This window comes from Colias philodice, chromosome 29, assembly GCF_061535455.1.
Source record: "Colias philodice isolate Cphi_HAF_F1 chromosome 29, ilColPhil1 Martin Lab GWU primary, whole genome shotgun sequence".
NCBI classification, from domain to species: Eukaryota; Metazoa; Arthropoda; class Insecta; order Lepidoptera; family Pieridae; genus Colias; species Colias philodice.
In genome coordinates, this window is record NC_143114.1 from 3,518,692 (window position 1) to 3,540,649 (window position 21,958).

At 34.9% G+C, this 21,958-nt stretch overlaps 3 protein-coding genes across 5 annotated transcripts; 2 read left to right on the forward strand and 1 right to left on the reverse strand.

The window, feature by feature from the left end:
- Window positions 1-144: 144 nt before the first annotated feature.
- LOC149475865 (uncharacterized) lies at window positions 145-4,729 on the reverse strand. Its single transcript, XM_089712569.1, has 5 exons — window positions 4,448-4,729; window positions 3,630-3,768; window positions 2,739-2,813; window positions 2,111-2,206; window positions 145-1,318 (listed from the first exon to the last, which is right to left on the reverse strand). Exons 1-5 carry the CDS (start codon window positions 4,574-4,576, stop codon window positions 162-164), a joined length of 1,596 nt encoding a protein of 531 aa, XP_089568695.1. The 5' UTR covers window positions 4,577-4,729; the 3' UTR covers window positions 145-161.
- A 95-nt stretch (window positions 4,730-4,824) lies between these two features.
- Window positions 4,825-21,666, forward strand: LOC149475866 (uncharacterized). 3 transcript variants are annotated; one of them, XM_089712788.1, is made up of 5 exons: window positions 4,825-5,240; window positions 5,656-5,809; window positions 6,630-6,737; window positions 7,581-7,721; window positions 10,850-12,788. In XM_089712788.1, exons 1-5 carry the CDS (start codon window positions 5,088-5,090, stop codon window positions 12,709-12,711), a joined length of 2,418 nt encoding a protein of 805 aa, XP_089568914.1. In that variant the 5' UTR covers window positions 4,825-5,087; the 3' UTR covers window positions 12,712-12,788. The 3 variants fall into 3 exon arrangements, with proteins under 3 accessions (XP_089568914.1, XP_089568916.1, XP_089568915.1); XM_089712790.1 differs by lacking the exon at window positions 10,850-12,788 and adding an exon at window positions 17,598-19,418 and having other exon boundaries at window positions 4,828-5,240; XM_089712789.1 differs by lacking the exon at window positions 10,850-12,788 and adding an exon at window positions 19,425-21,666 and having other exon boundaries at window positions 4,837-5,240.
- Window positions 15,776-17,542, forward strand: LOC149475867 (uncharacterized). Its single transcript, XM_089712945.1, has one exon. The coding sequence runs from the start codon at window positions 16,205-16,207 to the stop codon at window positions 17,198-17,200; it is 996 nt and encodes a 331-aa protein (XP_089569071.1). The 5' UTR covers window positions 15,776-16,204; the 3' UTR covers window positions 17,201-17,542.
- Window positions 21,667-21,958: the final 292 nt, after the last annotated feature.

The following is a 21,958-nucleotide window of genomic DNA, read 5'->3' on the forward strand; positions in this document are numbered from 1 at the left end:
CAACGGCCAACGTTATGAGACTGGGGACGACTGCTTTTTGCAGTGGAAGATCTCAGTCCCATCGGAAAATCTATTTGATTATTCTAAAATTTATAGATTCCTATAGATCGCTATATTAGTGTGCGGGCGGAATAAAACACCACATAAAATATACAAATTTATTACGTCACAGTAATCTCGCTAGCCGCCATGCTAATCCCATGATGCGACAACAAATGACTTTTCAAACTACACTTCTGCACGAATGCGTTCCCGCATAGATCGCATTTAAAACGCCTGTCATTATTATGAATACGCATATGCTCTCTCAACGTATATTTCCTCGCATATGACTTGTGACAAACTTCACATGAATACTTTCGCTCCCCTGTATGCTTAACCATGTGTGCTTTTAACGACTTTCTACTGAAGAACTTGTAACCACATTCTGAGCACTGAAAGTTCCTCTCCATCAAGTGATTCTTCTTTATATGATACATTAGTAGCGACTTGAGAACGTAGGCTTTATTGCATATATTGCACTTGTATTGTGCTTCGGAATTGTGCACTTTCACCAAATGCTGGTTCCTTTGATAATAACTCCTGAAGGAAGCGTCGCAAAACGGACAATTACTTATACTTCTGTTGCCCATATGTTTAGTTTTTTCGTGGTATAACTTTTTCGAACGGCTCGGGAATATTTTCTCGCAGAGATCGCATTTAAAACTACCCTCTAAATGCGTCGCTTTGTGGGACTGTAACGACCTTCTTGTAGCGAATGAGGACCCACATTTCTGGCAAATATAATTATCATAATGCTTATTCATGTGCTGTTTTAGCATTTTGAACGTTTCGTATTGGGAGGAACACAATGCACACGCGAAGACATCGCCTTTCCGTAATCTGTATTGCATTATATGGTCCTTTATATCCATGTAGAAGGTTTTGTTGTGTTTCTTAACTAAATGGTCCTTCAAGACCGTCAAATTTTCTAACTTTTGCTCACATAGAAGACAAGTTAGGTCAGTTATATCTATTTTTACATGGTACTCCGCTAGGTCGTGAGGAGTTTTGAGTTCCAGGCGTTCTTTTTGATGTTCTTCTGTGTGTTTTCTCAAATCGGTTGGATCTTGATATGTAGCGTCACAGTAGCTACATATAAAGCCGAGTAGGGATCGATTTTTGAACGGCATCGCGTTGGAATATTTCAGAACGCTCAGCAGGTTTTCCTTGTGTTTAAATCTCTCGGGTGATATTTTTGATACGGATTCTATGAGAACGTCTTTTTGTATTTCTATTGCTTTCATTTTGTTCATGCGCGGCCTTTTATCCGCACTATCTGTGGAAGTAATATATTTGAGAAAAATATTATTATTAGAAGGATTTTATGTTGCCACTACAAATTTGTACATATTATGGAATCAAAGCTGTATCCCCTTTAATGAAAATTGGGCAGATGGAGGAGTATTTAATCTTAATATATATAAATCTCGTGTCACAATGTTTGTCCTCAATGGACTCATAAACCACTTAACCGATTATAATAAAATTTGCACACTATGTGCAGTTCGATCCAACTTGAGAGATAGGATAGTTTAAACATGTAGGTACCACGGGCAAAGCCGGGGCGGACCGCTAGTATTTAAATAAAGAACTAGATGGCACTGTGTGAAATAATAAGAAAAATACATTTATTCATTACTAGCGGTCCGCCCCGGCTTCGCCCGTGGTACATATTTACGTTTTCTCTACATAAAAACCATCCTCGTACTTCAAGGAATATAATAAAAAAAGAATTATCGAAATTGGTTCAGCCGGTCTCGAGTTATGCGCTTACCAACACATTTTGCGATTCATTTTTATATATAAGACTAGCTGTACCTCGCTCCTGTTGGCCTGAGCGTGATGAATATAGCCTATAGCCTTCATTGATAAATGGGCTATTTAACACTGAAATAATTTTTCAAATCGGACCAATAGTTCCTGAGATTAGCACGTTCAAACAAACAAACTCTTCATCTTTATAATATTAGTATAGATTTCGAACATAGGGCATATTTTTTTTAAATCAGGTTATGCATAAATTTTAACAAAATTGAAAGATCTGTGTTTAAAGAAGTATTGAATTTACCTGTATGTATAACCACTTTTTTCTTGGCGCAGTTTTCATACTTCTTTTTAACTGTACTCTTTTTTGGTTCATCTTCATTATCTTCATCTTCCTTAACTGTAATACATCACTACATTTATACAGTTGATTATCTATTACATATAATAAATCTGTAGAAGGGTCAATTCTGTACATTGAAAATATTGAAAAAATAAATAGTAGGGGGTGTTACTGGATCGATACCAAACCCAAATATGTGATAAAAAAATTTTTTGTCTGTCTGTCTGTCTGTCTGTATGTGAAGGCATCACGTGAAAACTAACGGTTCGATTTCGATGAAACTTGGTATAATTATACCTTATTATCCTGGGCATAAAATAGGATACTTTTTATCCCGGAAAAATACGTAGAAAAAAAATCTTAATTTTTCCGCGCGGACGGAGTCGCGGGCGGAAGCTAGTTATTAATATATGTATAGTCTGTGCGTACAAAAATACATATGAGAACAGATTTTGATAATTTCTCATAAAGATAGATATGTAAACAAACAAGAAAAATTATGAGCAAAATTTCACCAAAATTTGTATAGCAGTTCTAGCATAAGTTACGAATAAATACAAAAATAACAAATTAATAATATTTCTCTTACCGATTTGTACTAAGTAAAAGTTGTCTGAGTCGTTACTGTTTTCTTCAGATTTAGGCTCCACTTTTACAGGCGCATCTAGATTATACAAAAATATATTTTTTTACAAAATAATTTGTAAATTATTTTGTAAAAAATATAATTTAAAATAATTTTACAAAGTTCAAAACAATGTAATGTACATACTTAAAAAAAAAAAAAAATAAAGTTAAGATGATGTATGGTCTAATCATAAAACAAAATTCTAAAATTGATTTGAAAATTTTATCAATGTCTTTGTCTTCTTCATCATAAGATAAATTTTTTGAGGATGAAAATATTAGACAGAATTTTTTTCATTTATGCTTGTTTAAGTAGTTTTATAACAAATGTAAAAACTTTTGATATTTCTTTGATAATTTTTTAAAGTGAAACTTTTATTACATCGTCTCAAACTTTTTGGTCTGTGTAGCGCATGTCGCGTGTATCTACTCGGCAGCCGACCGTCACGCGACATGCGCTACACAAAGCAGTGTTCGGAACCGTTCGAACAGTTTCACTTTTACCGTGGTTTCATAAAACCACACAACATTTTTTTTTATCAACACAAATATGGATTGACAAGATTGTTTTTGCGTTAAAAAGAAAATTGTAGTCATTTGGATCTATTTTAAAATACATCATAGTACATAGTACATCTTTCCGCAGGAATATAGGAACATATTTTGAAGTGAAACTTCTTTGGGCGCGATAGTAAAATTTCAAGGTTGCATCATGGCAATACAGTCATGTCGTGGAGTAAGGCGACGATTTATTATCTTTGAATTTTGCCAAGAAATTTCACTTCTGATATGTGTGCGTGGCACACACTTTTATATAAAAAGATTTATACAATAAAAAATAAAAATGTATTACCCTCTTGTTTTCTGCTGTTAACTATCTTTATGAACATCTCTTCAGAGCGCAGGACCTGCCGTTTGAAGGCAATCGCATCTCGTAACTTTCCTATGCATTTATTGCATATGGCCCTCGAACTGTCTTCTAAAGTACTTAACTGAAAACATAGTTTGTTTTAACATACATACATATACACTGTATATTATTAAAGTGAAACTTTTATTACATCGTCTCAAACTTTTTGGTCTGTGTAGTGCATGTCGCGTGTATCGCGGCTGCCGAGTAGGTATACCTACTCGGCAGCCGACCGTCACGCGACATGCGCTACACAAAGCAGTGTTCGGAACCGTTCAACAGTTTCACTTTTACCGTGCTTTCATAAAACCACACAACATTTTTGTTTGTAATATAAATAATTTTTACTGTAATTGTTTTTATGCCCAGCCCTTTAGAGGTTGATTTAAGAAATCGATATTAGATTATGGATTTAATTTACCACCTTCTCTTGCATATAATTTTGCTTTTCCTTTACCTGTATCCCATAATTGTGAAACATAAACAAACACACAGAATTCTGTATAAAATTAAAATATCTGTTATTGGAACGAAATATTTTAATGATTGTCAACATATTTAATCTATATATCTATATAAAAATGAAACCCGTTTTCCTTGGACACGGCATCATGCGTGAACGGGTGGACCGATTTCGATAATTCCTTTTTTATTATATTCCTTGAAGTACGAGGTTGGTTCTTATGTAGAGCAAACGTAATTATGTACCACGGGCGAAGCCGGGGCGGACCGCTAGTTAAAATAAAACAAGGGTTACTCACGACGATATTGAAGCATTCGTGTAACATATCAGAATATATTTCTTTAGTATCATGCCAGTTATACGCTGCATTTAAATCTCTGTGAGGTCCATGAGCCAGACAACACCGACAAATAGTTAACGTTTCCATTATTATAAATGCGAAATTAGTTTATCGAATATTAGAAAATATGTTTTTGAATTTGTTGAAACATAGCTAGGGTATCATTATTTTATTCATTAATTTAAGGCAACAGTAGGTACACAATCACCGCAAGTTTTTATTTTCTAAATTCCATTGATGACATATTATGACATTTGTTTTGTTTTTTTAAGATATTTTTTTTGTACTAGCAATTTCATGGATACATGTATATTGGTAAACGTACTTAGGTATATTAATAATTTATATTTATATTTCGTTACTCACCAAAAAATGGACGTTTAAGTAAGCTCCTAAAGCACACTTAGCCTATTTTAATCTATTAATTAGTTGCTCTAGCTTAAATTTGATTATCACACATACCTACAAAAACCAAAATTTCCGAACAGTAAATTAAACATTCAAATTCATAATGGCGTTCCGATTGCAAGACGCTAGAAAACTAAAATGCAAATGCATTGAATAAAATTAGTTTTACGTTAAATTTAAGAGATAAACAATGGAGTTTGATAATATAATAGTGAAAGAAAATCCGGGTCTGTGCCGATGTTGTCTTTCAGAAGGTTGTTACAAAGAACTAGGCACAGAATATCCTTGGATGGACGAAACCGAAATATATGCCGATATGTTGTTGGAATGTTTTGATATTAGTGTAAGTATTGTACATAATGAATAAAATACACAGGCATCTTTATCTTAATTATTAAAACTGAGACAGTTTTAAGCGCTAATACACATACAGCTATATTATATAAACATAGTTGATTATTTATATTGAAATGTTTATTTTATAAAATTAGGATTTAAATATTTATTAAAAGATATAAGAAAATCAGATAATTCGTATTGTAATGTAATTGTGCCCAGTATTTAAGTTGATTAATGTCTCACTAATTCTGAATTTTTATCTGTATTTCTTACCAGTATTTTTTGACGTAGATCATAGTTTAATTGTTCTTTGAAAAGACATTATTGTACTAACAGAAATAATGTATACTGGTATAATATCTCCATTCGTCTTTTTTCACCATTTGCTGCTTGTTAATAATTAAAATATTAACTTGCAGATATCGCAACACATAGAAGGGCCAAATGGCACAAATCGACTTATCTGTGAAGTGTGTATCACAAGGCTCCGAGATGCGTGTAACTTCAAGAAGCAGGTTATGGACTGTGAGAAGAAATTTGTTGATATGGTCGGCAGAGGCGAGTTTAAAAAAGGTTTGTTAACTACACTATTATCTATATTCTATATTATTATATAAAACTCAAAGGTGACTGATATAGTGATCGATCAACGCACAGCCCAAACCACTGGACGTATCGGGCTGAAATTTAGCATGCAGGTAGATGTTAGGACGTAGTCATCCGCTAAGAAAGGATTTCCCGAAATTCTTGCGGGAACGGGGAAAAACAGGGATGCATGTACAAAATCGTGGGCGGAAGCTAGTAGCCAATAATTTAATTAATTTGTGATTTTATTGAAGTGAAACTTCTAGGCGTGTTGAGAGTTAAATTTTAAGAATGTGTCATGGCAATACCTTCACATCATGGAGAACAATTATTTTGGTATCTTTGAATCTTGCCAAAGAACACTTCTGACACGTGTGCTTGGCACACACTCTTTCAATGTCTGTACTAATATTGTTAAGAGTTAAAGTGCCATAAAAAGCTAATATTTGTTGGAGTTATGTAAACAAGGAACATAATACAGGTAGTTTTAACATTAGTTGGCCCTTATCAGCTTGATGGTAACTAATGTAACTTTACTCTTCATTTTTGGCCTAATTTGACCGGGTTACCTGCTATACATGTTCAATTTTCATTCAGAATTTTTTCAAGCGACTTAATAAAAGGAAAAGATTCTCTATTTTTTTTTTGGGGTTACATATGTACTTTCAACTCATTGAAAAGATTATTTTAAATTTTTTATTTAAAAACTAGTGCCTTACAGCTGGGTCCATTTAAATTTTGTTGAATTCCAACAATGTGTAGTTAGTTTAGTTTTTTATTAAAATTACTTATATGCTTTTCATTCCAGTATTACCTATAGAGGGACCTGATATGAAATCTGAACTCAATCTCGAGGAAGATACGGACGTTGTTACGGAAATTGAGTATCTGGAAGAAGGAATTGACTATGATGATGGTATTTATAAGTTACTTTAATTTTTAGCGCCCACTAAAACCCCCTACGTCCAGTCAAAGATGCAAACCCTCTTGCAAATTTACAATCTCTGCCGTCTTGGATTTCCAATTTTTATTACAAGCAACACCTTGATACTCATTTTGAGGTAGTCGCGAAAAACTATTTAATCCACAGAAATTGTAGTGGCCATCTTTTACCGAATTTCATCAAACATACCTGACACTATGAATCAAATAAAACAAACAAATCTTAATCGGTTCTGCCATTCCGGTCCTACGACACACAAACACACATCAAATTTATAACACCCTTGTCGTTTTTAAATCTTCACACGGTATTCACATCTTAACTAACATAACGTAAAAAAGTGAAGTCCCATGTCCCCTAGTGGGGTAAGGGGCAGATGCATTATACATCTGTTTCACTGATCGATTTTCTTTAGGGACAAGTAGGTGATCAGCCTTCTGTGTCCTGCCAGACCGAGACATTTTTTTTTCTTCGTCTCCACTGGGAATCGAACCCAGGACTCCTCGGTGTTACGCTCACGCGTCAACCACTGTACCGAGGTGGCGGTCGCCATAAAGTAAGTATTTAAAAAAAAGACGGGTTGCACTCCGGGAGTGCCGGCAGAAGTGAAAACTTGATTATTAACGTTCAGCATGTTTAATATTTTGGAATGGTATCCGTCTTACGCATGGAATATAAGGGCTAAAAAAAAAATCCGTCTTACGCTTTTTCGATCAGGCCACGTGTCCTGACGCGAATTTAAGATTTTATACCTAACGCCGCTAAAGAAGTTTTCACTTCAATAAATGAAATAATGTGATTATAAATGTTTTTCAGACAAAGACGATCCAACGCAAGATATTACCGTAGAAGCGTTACCAGTTAAGCCAAAACGCGGTCGACCCAAAAAGAGTTCGACAAAAGTTGAAAAGAAAGCTAAAGAGGAGAAACTTAGGACGTCGAAAACAACAAGTAAAGGTAGGTTTTCATAAATATTTTAGGGATATGTGTTTTTTTTTGTGAATTTTGAGAATTTATAATTGAAATTATTAACCGACTTCAAAAAAAGGAGGAGGTTATCAATTCGGCCGGTATATTTTTTTTTATGTGTTAAATTTTTTAAATAGCACTTGAAAGTGTGTCTTCTCTAAATAAAGCTTCACTAAGTATTAATTGATTGTTGTTTTTTGAATAAATATACAAAATTTTAAAAGAAAAAAGAGATTCAAGAAGAGAGCACATATCCTTATATTTATTTATAGCTGTAAGTCTATATTATATGTATTTTAAAATAAATAATTTAATAATTAATTTATTGACCTTTTAAATAAATGGCCTCTTGGATTTATGAGCATTTTAATGAGGTGAGTGGGTTCGATTCCCGAATCGTATATGAGTGTATTCGTATTACATATAAAATGTAAGTTAAATATTATATTGAATATGCATATGGAGGATATTTTACGTTATCTAGTTTACGATACGATTTTTACTTAGTTTGGTACAAGATGGCGTTGTTTGATATGTCAAGAAATATTCTAGATTAGAAGAATTATCCTAAGGTTTCAACAAAATTAAGAAATATCTATAAATATTCTTTACTAAAAGATATTGTTATATCTTCACTAAGTTTAAATAGTCATTATATTTAGAAATTTAAGATTTTTTACGGATTTTAAACGCGATTAATTCGTTAAAATCTTTAATTTCTAAATGTATAATATTCGCGTCAAAACAAAGACAAGAAAATACTAGTCATTACTTATATATTTATTAATTTTCTATTATGGCATTCGAAACCTTTATCCTAAAGTTTCTTGCCGGTTCTTCTCCGTAGATAGGTACTGCTTTCCGAATCGTTGGTAAATGTTAAAAATATGTAATGACGTTTCAAAAGTGCTTCTATAAGAAGTCTAATTGAATAAATAAATGTTTGAGTTTGAGTTTGAAACGACGTTGGTCATGTGCTTTACACAGACATTTTGAGTATTTTTTACGTTACCATATTATGTAATAACTAGGGCTCCATAGAGCATAGTACACCGACGGAGGGACACTCTGTATATAGAATATTTCATTCGTTTAATTTTTCGTGTCACAAGCCCGTTTTTGAGCAAAAGTATGGGATACGTAAATACTGTTAATTGCAAGGGGATTAGCTTTGTCTCTCTTTGCTAGGTCTCTCTCTACGCCTCGTATCATATATGTACTTATTAAACATTTTTTAAATTAATAAACAATGATTTAAGAATACTAACTAACCTGCATACTCATGAATCTTCATTGATTTGAAATAATAACATGTTCAAAAAGTGCCACTAAATAGTGAAAATCCATCTGGCCACAATAAAATGGAGAAGAAGACAGCAAAGTTCTCAAAGTGTACTTTAAATTTTTAGGTGCGAAACGCCCAGAGATGGCAACTGAGGCGCAGAGTAAGTCCTCGTTATCGTCGACAAAACGCAATCGGCTAATGAAAAGAAACGCGATAAACATACTAGAATGTTCCACAGTCGTACCTTTCAAATGGCACAGGCATAGCTACTTGTGCTTCTTTTGCCATCGCGTATTCAAAGACTTCCAAAGTTTGAAAGAACACACGAGCAATGATCACGAGAAATCCAGTATTAAATCGGCTGTATCGTACTTAAAAAGAGACGAAAAAGTCAAAATTGATGTATCGAAAATAGCGTGTAGGACGTGCGATAAAGATTTTGACGATTTGAAAGCGCTAATCGAACATGGAAAAGCGATACATGATAGATTATTTCACGAAGAGTACGGTTATGGTGTTATTCCGTACAATTTGGATGATAAATTCCAATGTGCGTTATGTAAAGAGACTTTTGAGTATTTTATAAAATTGAATCAGCATATGAACGCTCACTATGGGAACTATGTATGTGAGTTATGCGGTAAATCGTTTCTAAGCCAAGATAGACTGAGAAGTCACTCTCTGAGCCATGGATCGAGTTTCCATTGTAATGTATGCTCGGAAACTTTCGACTCGCTTACCCAAAAGAACAACCACGAAACCAAAGCGCACAATAAAGATAAAACTGTCAAATGTTTCTTCTGTTCGGAGACGTTCCATAATTACACATTACGAAAAAAGCATCATAACACAGAACATAATATGGATTTTCCGACCATAAATTGCCCGGTTTGCGGGAAATCCTTTGCGATACTGAGCAAGATGAGGGTACATTTGAAAGAAGTGCACTTGCGAGAGAAGAACTTCGGTTGTTCGATGTGCGATCAGAAGTTCTTTTCACGGACGCATGTGCAAAGACACATGGTTAAACATTCTGGGGAGAGGATACATGAGTGTAGCATATGCAAGAAGGCATATGCAAGGAAACAAACGTTAAGGGATCATATGCGAATACATAGCAATGATAAGCGGTACGCTTGTGGGGTGTGTAATCAAGCGTTCGTACAGAATAACAGTTTAAGGTTGCATATGAAGGTGCATCATGCAGAATCTTAGATATAAGCAAAGTATTATATCTTAGATATAAGTTTATTTGAATGTGAAAAGTATTCGAGTTTTATTCTTTAAGGGCCGATTTTTCAATCCTTGGTTAAAATTTATCCGTCCAATAAAGTATTACACGAACATAATATTATTAAAATGTCACCTAGTATAAACTATCAAATACAGACAATTAGAATACATTTTTAAAATGGTAGTTTAATACGTTATTCAACGAATAAGTTTTAACCAGGGATTGAAAAATTAGCCCTAAGTTATGTTACGGTTTTAAAATGGCGATATCGGTTTTCAATCACGCAAGGTTTTAGGCAATAAAATTGTTTTGACGATAAATAATGATTATATTACCCTATATTTTATTGAAAAACATTTACAGTCCTTAGGATTCCTCAAAATACATCAAGGACACAGATAGAATACTATATTAAAAACACACACATACATGGATATACATAGAAATATTACGGACATATCTGACATTAGCTTTAAGGAAATAGCTCTAAATGTACCCTAGATTTGTTTTGATATTGTTATGTTGCATATATTATATCTATTATTTGTTTATACTCAACATAAAGGGTACATTTAAAGTTGAACAATTTACTTTCAGGTGTTGCGTCGCGTAAATATCACCGAGGCGTACCGTCTTCGATGCGTATACGAAGAAATCTAGAGACTTTGTTTAATAACACATCTATAATACCGTTCAAATTCCGCGGAAAGTACCTCTGTTTCTTTTGTAGTAAATATGTGGAAGAATACGCAGAATTGAGACGGCATACGAAAGAACACGGGGAATGTACTATAGGCACTCATTCCTTGAAAGCTATAAGGGGTGTTAGCAATGTGGAAATTAAAATTGACGTATCCGAGATTAGTTGTGAAGTCTGTAAAGACATGTTCCTCACTATAAACGATGTTATAGATCATTTGCTGGAAAAACACAAGATAGATTACGATAAAGGTATAGATATGCCGCTAGAGGAGTACCGTTTGAAGGATCTAGCTTGTGTGGCCTGTGATGCGAAATTTACGTTCTTTGGATATTTGGTATCCCACGTGAATAGCAATCATCCAAAGAATACATTCACCTGCGATACGTGCCAGCAGAAGTTTAACAAAAAACGCGACCTTTTCTCGCATACGAAGAATTATCATAGAGAAGGTGGCTTTGTTTGTGAACTATGCCATCAGACGTTCATGTCTCTCAATATCTTGAATAAACACAAAACTAACCGACACATGTCCAGATGTAACATATGTTTTCTGAAACTACCCTCGGCTGTGTTGAAACGGAAACACATGAAAACAGAGCACCCGGATGATGGGTCTATGAAATGCAAGATCTGTCACAAACAATTTCACACGGATATCGGGTTGAAAATGCATTCGAGGAATTGTAGAAATGTGGATATAATAGTGGAAGATAACGATATAGACGTCATGGACTCTGATGTTAAATACGATGTTCCTAAACGTAATAGTGTTAAGCAGCTGCGCGAAAACATAGCTCTAGTCATAAGCCTGTCCACGGCGATTCCTTTCAACTTCTTCCATAACAAATTCAACTGCTTTTTCTGCTCGAAAGACTTTCAAGACCCGGATTCGCTCAAAGAGCACACTATAATGATGCACCCAGTTTGCGATGCCAGAGAAAAGAGCATACTGAAATGCAGAGAATCAGAGTCATCCGTTAAAATAGATATTTCGTCGCTTGCCTGCAAAATTTGCTTCGAACAAATGAAGGATTTGGACAGCTTACTAGATCATTTGATATCGCAGCACGACGCGAACTATGACAAGTCGATCAAAACGTGCCTACAGCCGTACAAATTGGTCAAAGATCACATGGAGTGCCCACTTTGTCCTCATGAAGTTTTTCGATTCTTTGGAACTCTGTTAAAACACATGAACACAGTGCATACAGATAATAAGAATATATGTGTTCACTGCGGTCAATCGTTTCGTAGAGAGCAAAACTTGCGTGTACATTTATGGCGTCGCCATAGCGACGGGAAGTTTAACTGCTCGATCTGTGGCTTAGACTGTGAGATACCGTCCAGACTATTCATGCATATGGCCAAAGAGCATGGTGTGAAAGCATCCAAATGCCCTATTTGTCCAGAGGCATTCGAAACGCAGTATTTACGGCAGAAACATTTGATCGAAGCTCACGATTCGGGGCACAAATGCTCGTTCTGCGGGAAGCTATTTACGCGGGAATCCTTTTTGCGAGATCACGTGAGACGGACGCATTTAAAAGAGAAAAATGTGGAGTGCAGTGTGTGTAGTGCTAAGTTCTTTAATAATATCTTGCTCAGGCGGCATATGGTGAAACATAGTGGGGTAAAGAATTTTCACTGTGACGTATGTGGGGATAGGTTTTATTGGAAGAAGAGTCTTACTTCACACATGGCTAAGCATAAAAAGAACGATGATTTGAAAAATGATACTTTGGTTGAGAGGCTTTAATAATGTAAAGTCGATTTCGCAATGTTTATTATGGCATGGATTAGACGTAGTTCGGTCTATTCGTGGCAAAGAATAATTATATATTAGTAATTAGAATATCGTTTATACGGTTGTATACTTAGATGATGTATTACTCGTAATTTATCAACGCATATCGTATTAGGCCAGTGGAAATTAACATTAAATTCGCAAAGCACGATGTAGTTCTGAATTTTTGGTATGTTGTTTGGATCAGTTAGGGTGATGTAAATCCCAATTTGCAACTTTGAAAAAGTTGTGCTCGCTGCGCACCACGTGATAAACTGCGAAAATATTGGACTTTTTTCACTTTTTGCTCTAAAAGTCATAAACTATGCGTTTCCGACAAGTATCATTCAGTACATAAATTAAGGTTATTAAATTTGCAACAATTTAAGCCTAATTACAGCTCTCTAAACCTTATAACAACTAAACTGTGGCCATTCGAAGATGGTTCATTTTTCCCGAAATATTGAAATTTTTAGTTTTGCTCCCGTTTGAAGCAAAATATTGGCAAAAACCGCTCGTTCTATGAGAAGTTCGTATAATAAAGTTGTAGTGCATTTAATTTTCTTTCATTAGAGCATAGAACAAAGTCTGTGATACAAATAGTTCACACACAATATCTGAAAAACAAAAAGAAGGTAGAAATAGATTTTTAAAGAATTGAAACTGAGAGCATATAAAATCATAAAAAAGATAATACTTTTTCATTTGCAGGATAGGTAATTAACAAAATTACAAAATTTGGGATAGTAGGAAAAAAGATTATATGCAAATAATAAACTGCGAAAATTTTGGACTTTTTTCACTTTTTGCTCTAAAAGTCATAAATTATGCGTTTCCGACAAGTATCATTCAGTACATAAATGAAGGTTATTAAATTTGCAACAATTTAAGCCTAATTACAGCTCTCTAAATCTTATAGCGACTAAACTGTGGCCATTCGAAGATGGTTCATTTTTCCCGAAATATTGAAATTTTTAGTTTTGCTCCCGTTTGAAGCAAAATATTGGCAAAAACCGCTCGTTCTATGAGAAGGTCGTATAATAAAGTTGTAGTGCATTTAATTTTCTTTCATTAGAGCATAGAACAAAGTCTGTGAGACAAATAGTTCACTCACAATATCTGAAAAACAAAAAGAAGGTAGAAATAGATTTTTAAAGAATTGAAACTGAGGGCATATAAAATCATAAAAAGGATAATACTTTTTCATTTGCAGGATAGGTAATTAACAAAATTACAAAGCTAATTAAATTTGCAACAATTTAAGCCTAACCGCAGCTCTCTAAACCTTATAACAACTAAGCTGTGGCCTTTCAAAGATAGTCAGTTTTTCCCGAAAATTTCAAATTTTTAGTTTTGCTCCCGTTTGAACCAAAATATTCGCAAAAACCGCTCGTTCTATGAGAAAGTCGTATAATAAAGTTGTAGTGCATTTAATTTTCTTTTATTAGAGCATAGAACAAAGTCTGTGTGACAAATAGTTCACTCACAATATCTGAATAACAAAAAGAAGGTAGAAATATATTTTTAAAGAATTGAAACTGAGGGCATATAAAATCATAAAAAGGATAATACTTTTTCATTTGCAGGATAGGTAATTAACAAAATTACAAAGCTAATTATATATACGACTTTCTCATAGAACGAGCGGTTTTTGCCAGTATTTTGCTTCAAACGGGAGCAAAACTAAAAATTTCAATATTTCGGGAAAAATGAACCATCTTCGAATGGCCACAGTTTAGTCGTTATAAGGTTTAGAGAGCTGTAATTAGGCTTAAATTGTTGCAAATTTAATAACCTTAATTTATGTACTGAATGATACGAATATCGGAAACGCATAGTTTATGACTTTTAGAGCAAAAAGTGAAAAAAGCCCAAAATTTTCGCAGTTTATCACGTGGTGTGCAGCGAGCACAACTTTTTCGAAGTTGCAAATTGGGATTTTCATCACCCTAACTGATCCAAACAATGTACCAAAAATTCAGAACTACATCGTGCTTTGCGAATTTAGGGTTTTTTAGTGTCGATTTCTACTGGCCTATATATACGATTTTCAAATGCTTTTTAATAATGTCCTCAAAATTAATTTATTTATTACAACAGGGTTTTGTTCAACCTAATAATTATAAAGAACTAATATTTTGGACATTTGATAACATAACATTTGATACATTTAAGCTCTAAAATTATAGTTATGGGCGTGATATAGTAGCGTAAGGTCTAATTAAGCAAAACATATCGTAAAATTAAATAATTTTATAGTAGTTGTGCCATTACTGATATATTTATCCAAAGAACAATCATTCCATGTGGTGTTAGATGTAATTAATAAAAAAATATACTTAGCATTATTTTACAAAAACCATTTTCTCTTCGTAAATCTAAAACTGCAATCAAATTGTAATTTTATCCTAAATTTCATACCATAAAAATTTCGCATGCAATAATTTCAATTTAGAATTATAAAGTAGAATAAACTCGAAGGCCTAACTCGTCTAATGTTCTTTAGTAATAAAATACTTATTAAAGATACGATAAGAGTGGTAACGTTAACTTATACAGGGTGTCCCACTATTGGTATACTAAGCGCGAAGGAACTTGTAGTCTTGCATACACTGTTCACGTAAAAAAATACTTTAACAACAAAATTACGCCAAAAATTGTTTTCTAAATTTTTCCTTAAAATTCATGTTTTCTTCTCTAGCTTCGCGCAGCCGGCGTATAACGCTTCTTAATGTAAGCATTTTGTCTATGAAAACATAAACTTAAACGATAGCTCACGTGCGGGTGGGAAAGTTGGGCGGGTTTATAAGTATTTTTTATGTACTCCGCTGAGTACGTAAAAAATAACTAAACATAAATGCAAAACTATAACTCCATTGAGCTTAGAATACCGACGGTAGGACACCCTGTATATAACGAAAGGTTCCTAATAATTTTAAGAAACAAATTCGAAAGCAGATACCAAAATAGTATTCAAAATTAAACGTAAGATTGTCTTTAGCAACTTATCATACAGAAAAATAATTTATTTTCAGATGATAAGTCGCTAACTGGACAAAATTCGTCGGCTCGGCGACATCTGCATATACTCTTCACGATAACTAGTATTGTACCGTTCAAAAAACAAAATGGCTACCGCTGTTTTATTTGCAATAAAGATATCGATTATACTAATCTCAAGAATCACACGAAATCTCATGGATATGATTTTTTTTTAGATGAGACTAACGATTTACCAAATGTGGTTGATGTTGATACATCTGAGACTATTTGTGAAAATTGCGATGTTGTTTTTGATAGTTTTAATGAATTGCTTTTACATTTAAGAATAAAACATAGTTTTAATGATAAACACGTCAATTTAAATGCTGTTAAGCTAACTAAAGAAGCCGATACAGTCGGATCTGATTTAACATGTGATAGGTGTTCCAAAGTTCTCATATCCAAATTAGGGTATAAATATCACATGTCCAAGTGTGGTGTGAAAACTAGGACGTGTAGGATTGATAATAAAACTAAAATAGTTAAACAGAATATAGCCTGTCTACTAAACATGTCAACTGTGATACCATTTAAGTTTTTCATGAATAGATTTCGTTGTTTCTATTGTTCAAACGATTTTGTAGAATTCGAAATATTAAGGGAGCATACAGTATCCCAACACACGCACTGTGATTTAAAAAGTAAAACTATGAAATTTCTAAAAGGTAGGGATATAGGTCTCAAAGTAGATATATCTAATTTAGCATGCAAACTTTGTCGTAACGAATACGTAGACATGAAGTCCCTCATAGACCATTTAATAGTCAATCACGAAGCGAATTACGACAAATCCGTGAAGTACCTCCAATCATTCAAAATAGCAAAAGACAATATACCTTGTCCCCTCTGCCCAAATGTCATATTCCAATACTTTAGAAAGTTACTAGAACACATGAATTCCTTTCATTCCGTGGATAATTTTGTTTGCGCATACTGCGGGCAGACGTTTGGAAACAATTATAATTACAGAGCGCATATATCGCGATACCATAGGAAATCTGCAGTAAAATGCATTGATTGCAATACAGAGTTCTCGACGCTAGATAAATTGGCTCGTCACAGAGCAAGAACGCACGGGGAAAAGAGCTTCAAATGTACAGAGTGTCTGGACAGATTCAGCACGCAATATCTCCTTCAGAAACATTTGATTACTGCGCACAGTTCGGGCCACAAATGCGGGTACTGTAATAAAATGTTCACTCGTAATTCGCATATGAGGAATCACATACGACGAACTCATTTGAAAGAGAAGAATTTTGAGTGTAGTGTGTGTAGCGAAAGGTTCTTTGATAAGGCCCTTTTGAATATGCATATGGTTAAACATATTGGTGAGAGGAATTATCATTGTGATATATGTGGAAAACGGTTCTTGTGGAAGAAGAATTTGAGGGGACACATGACTTCGCATGATCAGATTTGAAGTTTAAATTACGCTCTAAGCTTCAGCTTTATCTAAATAGTACATGAGTTTCATCTCTTCACAAGGGTAGCATATATGCTTCGAGTGTTGCGTTTGCAGGAATTAGTATATTTGGAAGAAGAGCTTGCCAGCACATATCAGTTCAAATCATGATGTATACTTATAAATTATTTTATATTATATAAGATCAGCATCATCATGTTCCCACTACAGAGATAAGGGCCTCCGAGTTCAGGCCATAATCCACCACGCTGGCCAAGTGCGGGCAGATGTCACATGTCGTCGAACTTTTGATTCTTCGACATGTCGGTTACGATGCTTTTCATCACCGTTTTGAGCAGAGGTGATATATTGTAAAGGATATGGAAAAAAAATCACAATAGCGCTCTCTTTTCAGATGATTCGACAACACCCGCAGCAAACGGAATCCGAAGATCGAATCTCAGTAAATTGCTCAGCAATACGAGCATTGTGCCGTTCAAATGGAGGGGGAAATATATGTGTTACTATTGCACGGAAAGTGCTTACGATTATGACACCTTGATAAAACACACGAATAGTCATACAGTTTTTGATAAAAATCAAGCCATAAAAATGCTACGTCCTACTGTCGAAGTGAAATTAGACGTGTCAGATATTCACTGTAAACTATGCAGTGAAGAATTCAATGATTTAGATGGTGTCATAATGCATTTATCTGTGAAACATAATATACATTACAATACGCATGTAACTGTGCCAATAACGACGTATAGACTGCGGGACCTTCGATGCGTCGCTTGCGACAAAGCCTTTAGTTTCTTTGGAAAATTAATTATTCATGCGAACAGTGAACATCCAAACAACTCCTTTATTTGTGACGCGTGTAATCAGAAATTTAATAAAAAGCGGGACTTATATGCACACTATCGAACTAGACATAAGAAAGGGCACAATTGCGATCAATGTTCCATGACATTCGAATCTCTAGTTGATTGCTCAAGACACAAGAGATCTCACATTTATACTTGCAATATATGCTTCAAAAATTTTAAGTCGAGTAAACAAAAACGCGATCACATAGAACACCAACATAGGTACGAGTCGTTCAAGTGTGGTTTTTGTTTAAACACTTTTTCGAAGCCATCTTTCCTTTTGCATTGCTTACAGTGCACGGGAGAATCTATAAAGGACAAGTCTGAACTTAATTCGTTTTCTAATAAGCGTACACTAAAAGATATTAGAAGTAGTTTAGAATATTTACTTAACTCGACGACCCTTATACCGTTCAAGTTTTTTAGGACAAAATTTAGGTGTTTCTATTGTTCCAATGATTTTTCTGAATGCGAAGACCTAAAAGCTCATACAGTTAGTCAACACGCACTTTGCGATATGAAATGTAAATCAATGCAATTGTATCAACGCGAAGAAACTACGATTAAAGTTGACACTTCGTCTATATCTTGTAAAATATGCTCCATAAGTTTTAAAGACGTGAAAGCCCTAGTGGATCATTTAGGTGATGAACATAAGAATAACTACAATAGTGATATTAAAATCTTCCTAGAGCCATATCAATTGATTCAAGATGCGTTTCCCTGTACCACATGTGGCGAGGTTTTTAGATATTTCCGATCGCTTTTGCTCCACGTAAATCAATCGCATTCTCATAACAAGCTAATTTGTCGCTTTTGTGGGCAGTCATTCAAAATGGCGCCAAATTTGCGATGCCATGAGCGACGTTATCATAGAACCGAATCCTATAAATGTAACAAATGTAACGCAGTATATAGTACAATGAACAATTTGTATAAACACAAGACCCAGACGCACTGTTCTAAATTACATAAATGTTCGAGTTGTCAAGAGAGTTTTCCCAATTTATATCACATGCGAAGACATAAGCTAAAAGTCCACAATTTGGGGCATCAATGCTCACGCTGTGGCAAACTTTTCACGTCCAACTCGTACCTCGACGATCACACTCGACGAATACACTTTAAAGAGAAAAACTTGCAATGCCCCGTGTGTCCCAAGAGATTTTTCGATAAGCGATTTCTGAAAACGCACATGGTCAAACACTACGGCGAGAGAAAGTTTGAGTGCGACGCGTGTGGCAAGAAATTTTTGTGGAAAAAGAATCTCAGATCGCATATGACCACGCATATGAAACGTGCTAACGTTCTTACAAACATTAACCCTATTTGATTTGAAGGAGATTGAAGCAAGACAAATTTCTTTACAGATGAAAACGCGGAAGGGCCATGCGAGCACTTTACCTCAGAGAGACGCAGGAAAAATATGCAAATACTCTTCAACAACACTACACTAATGCCTTTCAAATGGAAAGGCCGATTCTTGTGTTTCTATTGTGCGAAAGATTACACGGTATACTCTGAATTCAAAAAGCACACCAAATCGCACGGTCTCTGCACCACGAAGGACTATTCTTTGAAAATAATTAAAGGCAGCCACATTGAGATCAAATTGGACATTTCGGATATTAATTGCGAGATTTGCAATGAACCGTTCAATAGCTTTGACGAAATTGTCAATCATTTGGTTGGAAAGCACGACATGGACTATGATAAAACGATTGACATCCCGTTCACTCAATACAGATTAGTCGATATGAAGTGTCAGTATTGTGGCAAGGAGTTCTCTTATTTTGGATATCTCATCAGTCATTTGAAGCTTGCTCATCCACAGAATAATTTCATATGCGACGATTGTGGTGCGACGTTCAATATGAAACGAGTTTTGGCTGCTCATTTTAAGTATTATCACAAACAGGGCGGGTATCCCTGCGAGCACTGTTCAGAAGTTTGTCATTCGCACTACGATCTAAAGAAACATCAAAACAGTTATCACTTTCGAAGGTGTACGGTGTGTGACTCGAGCTTTGCGTCGTACCATTTATTGCAGAAACATATTCAGAACGAACACGATAAAATTATGAACAATAAATGCCCATATTGCGCGAAGAAGTGCCATTCTTCGTTAGGCGTAAAATTACATATTAAAACGTGCAGGCTAAAAGTGCCCTTAAAACCTCAAGTGCCCCAACCGTCAGAGAACTTTATCGAGCCGAAGAAAAAGCAAAACATATTGCAAATAAGACAAAATATCCTCAGTGTGTTGAACATGTCCACTGTGGTTCCGTTTAAATTCTTCGGCAAGTTTTCGTGTTTCTATTGCTCAATAAAGTTTGCTGATTTCGATGATCTCAAATCTCATACAGCTGTCGAGCATCCCGTTTGCGATATAACTTCAAAATGTATGAAGACGTGTAAAGGCGACAGGACGACGGTTAAAGTTGATATATCGGCCCTATCGTGTAAGCTTTGCTGCCAAGCAATGGATGACCTAGACGTTTTGATCGACCATTTGATATCAAAGCATAACGCGCCATACGATAAGACAATGAAAAATTGCTTTGAACCGTTTCGGATAGTGAAAGACAACATCGCTTGTATGTCTTGCCCGAGCGTGTTTAGATATTTTGCAACATTGTTACGTCACAGTAACTCTGAGCATAGCAACAACAGACATATATGCGACTTTTGCGGACGAAGCTTCAAGAACGTCACCAATTTAAATGTGCATATTTCATACGCACATACAGGATCTTGCGAGTGTGATGTATGCGGAAACCATTATAAAAACCAGTGGTGTCTGAACAGGCATAAGGCGAAATGCCATAACACTAAGGATTTCAAATGCCCAAACTGCCCAGAACTGTTCCAATCCGAATACCATAGGCAGAAGCATTTGATAAAAGTCCACGATATAGGACACAAATGCACGTACTGCGGGCGAATGTTTACAAGAAATTCCTTCATGAAGGATCACATACGTAGAACTCATTTGAAAGAGAAGAATGTAGAATGTTCGATTTGTGGGGAGAAATTCTTCGATAACTATTTGCTAAGGATGCACATGGTAAAACACGAAGGGGTTAGGAAGTTTAGTTGTGACGTTTGCTGTAAGTCGTTTTTAAGGCGGAGTAACCTGGCCTCACATATGGGTATGCATAAGAAGTATGGGCATGTTGCTGCATTGTAAATTTTGGATGACGAAAATGTTATAGTTTTTGGACGAAATTTGAAAATACTTTTCTGTGCATGCATAGAATATTAGTATATTCTGCTAATACTCTTCACAGCTTCACTTTTGTTGTATGATTTTAAATATTTTAAATATATTTCAAGTTCTTTTATTAACAAACACAAATGTAACCTTAAGGGTGCGTTTTCACCAGAGATGAATAGTATAGCTTCCAACGCTAAATGAAGCGATATGATTGGTTCTTTACAAGCACATCCCTCGCTACGCATCCTCGCACATCTCTGATTGAAAAGCACCTTAAATGTCGTTCTTCATTTCACTTGCGGCTCATTAAAACATTTATTAAGCTCAATCTCAAAACTAAAGTAACATTATTTTAGTACTTTGAATGTATGCTCTGCAGATTAGGGATGTCATATATAACACTAGCGGTCCGCCCCGGCTTCGCCCGTGGTACATATTTACGTTTTCTCTACATAAGAACCATCCTCGTACTTCAAGGAATATAATAAAAAAAGAATTATCGAAATCGGTTCAGCCGTTCTCAAGTACCAACACATTTTGGGATTCATTTTTATACTATAAGATGTGCAAGTTATTGTCAACTTCTGATATCCGTTCTAGTATTTAAAATGTGAAAATCTATTTGTAAGTTCGTTACACTTTTACTGCTAAAACCACAACACCGTTTTGGATGAATATAGGTTCTTT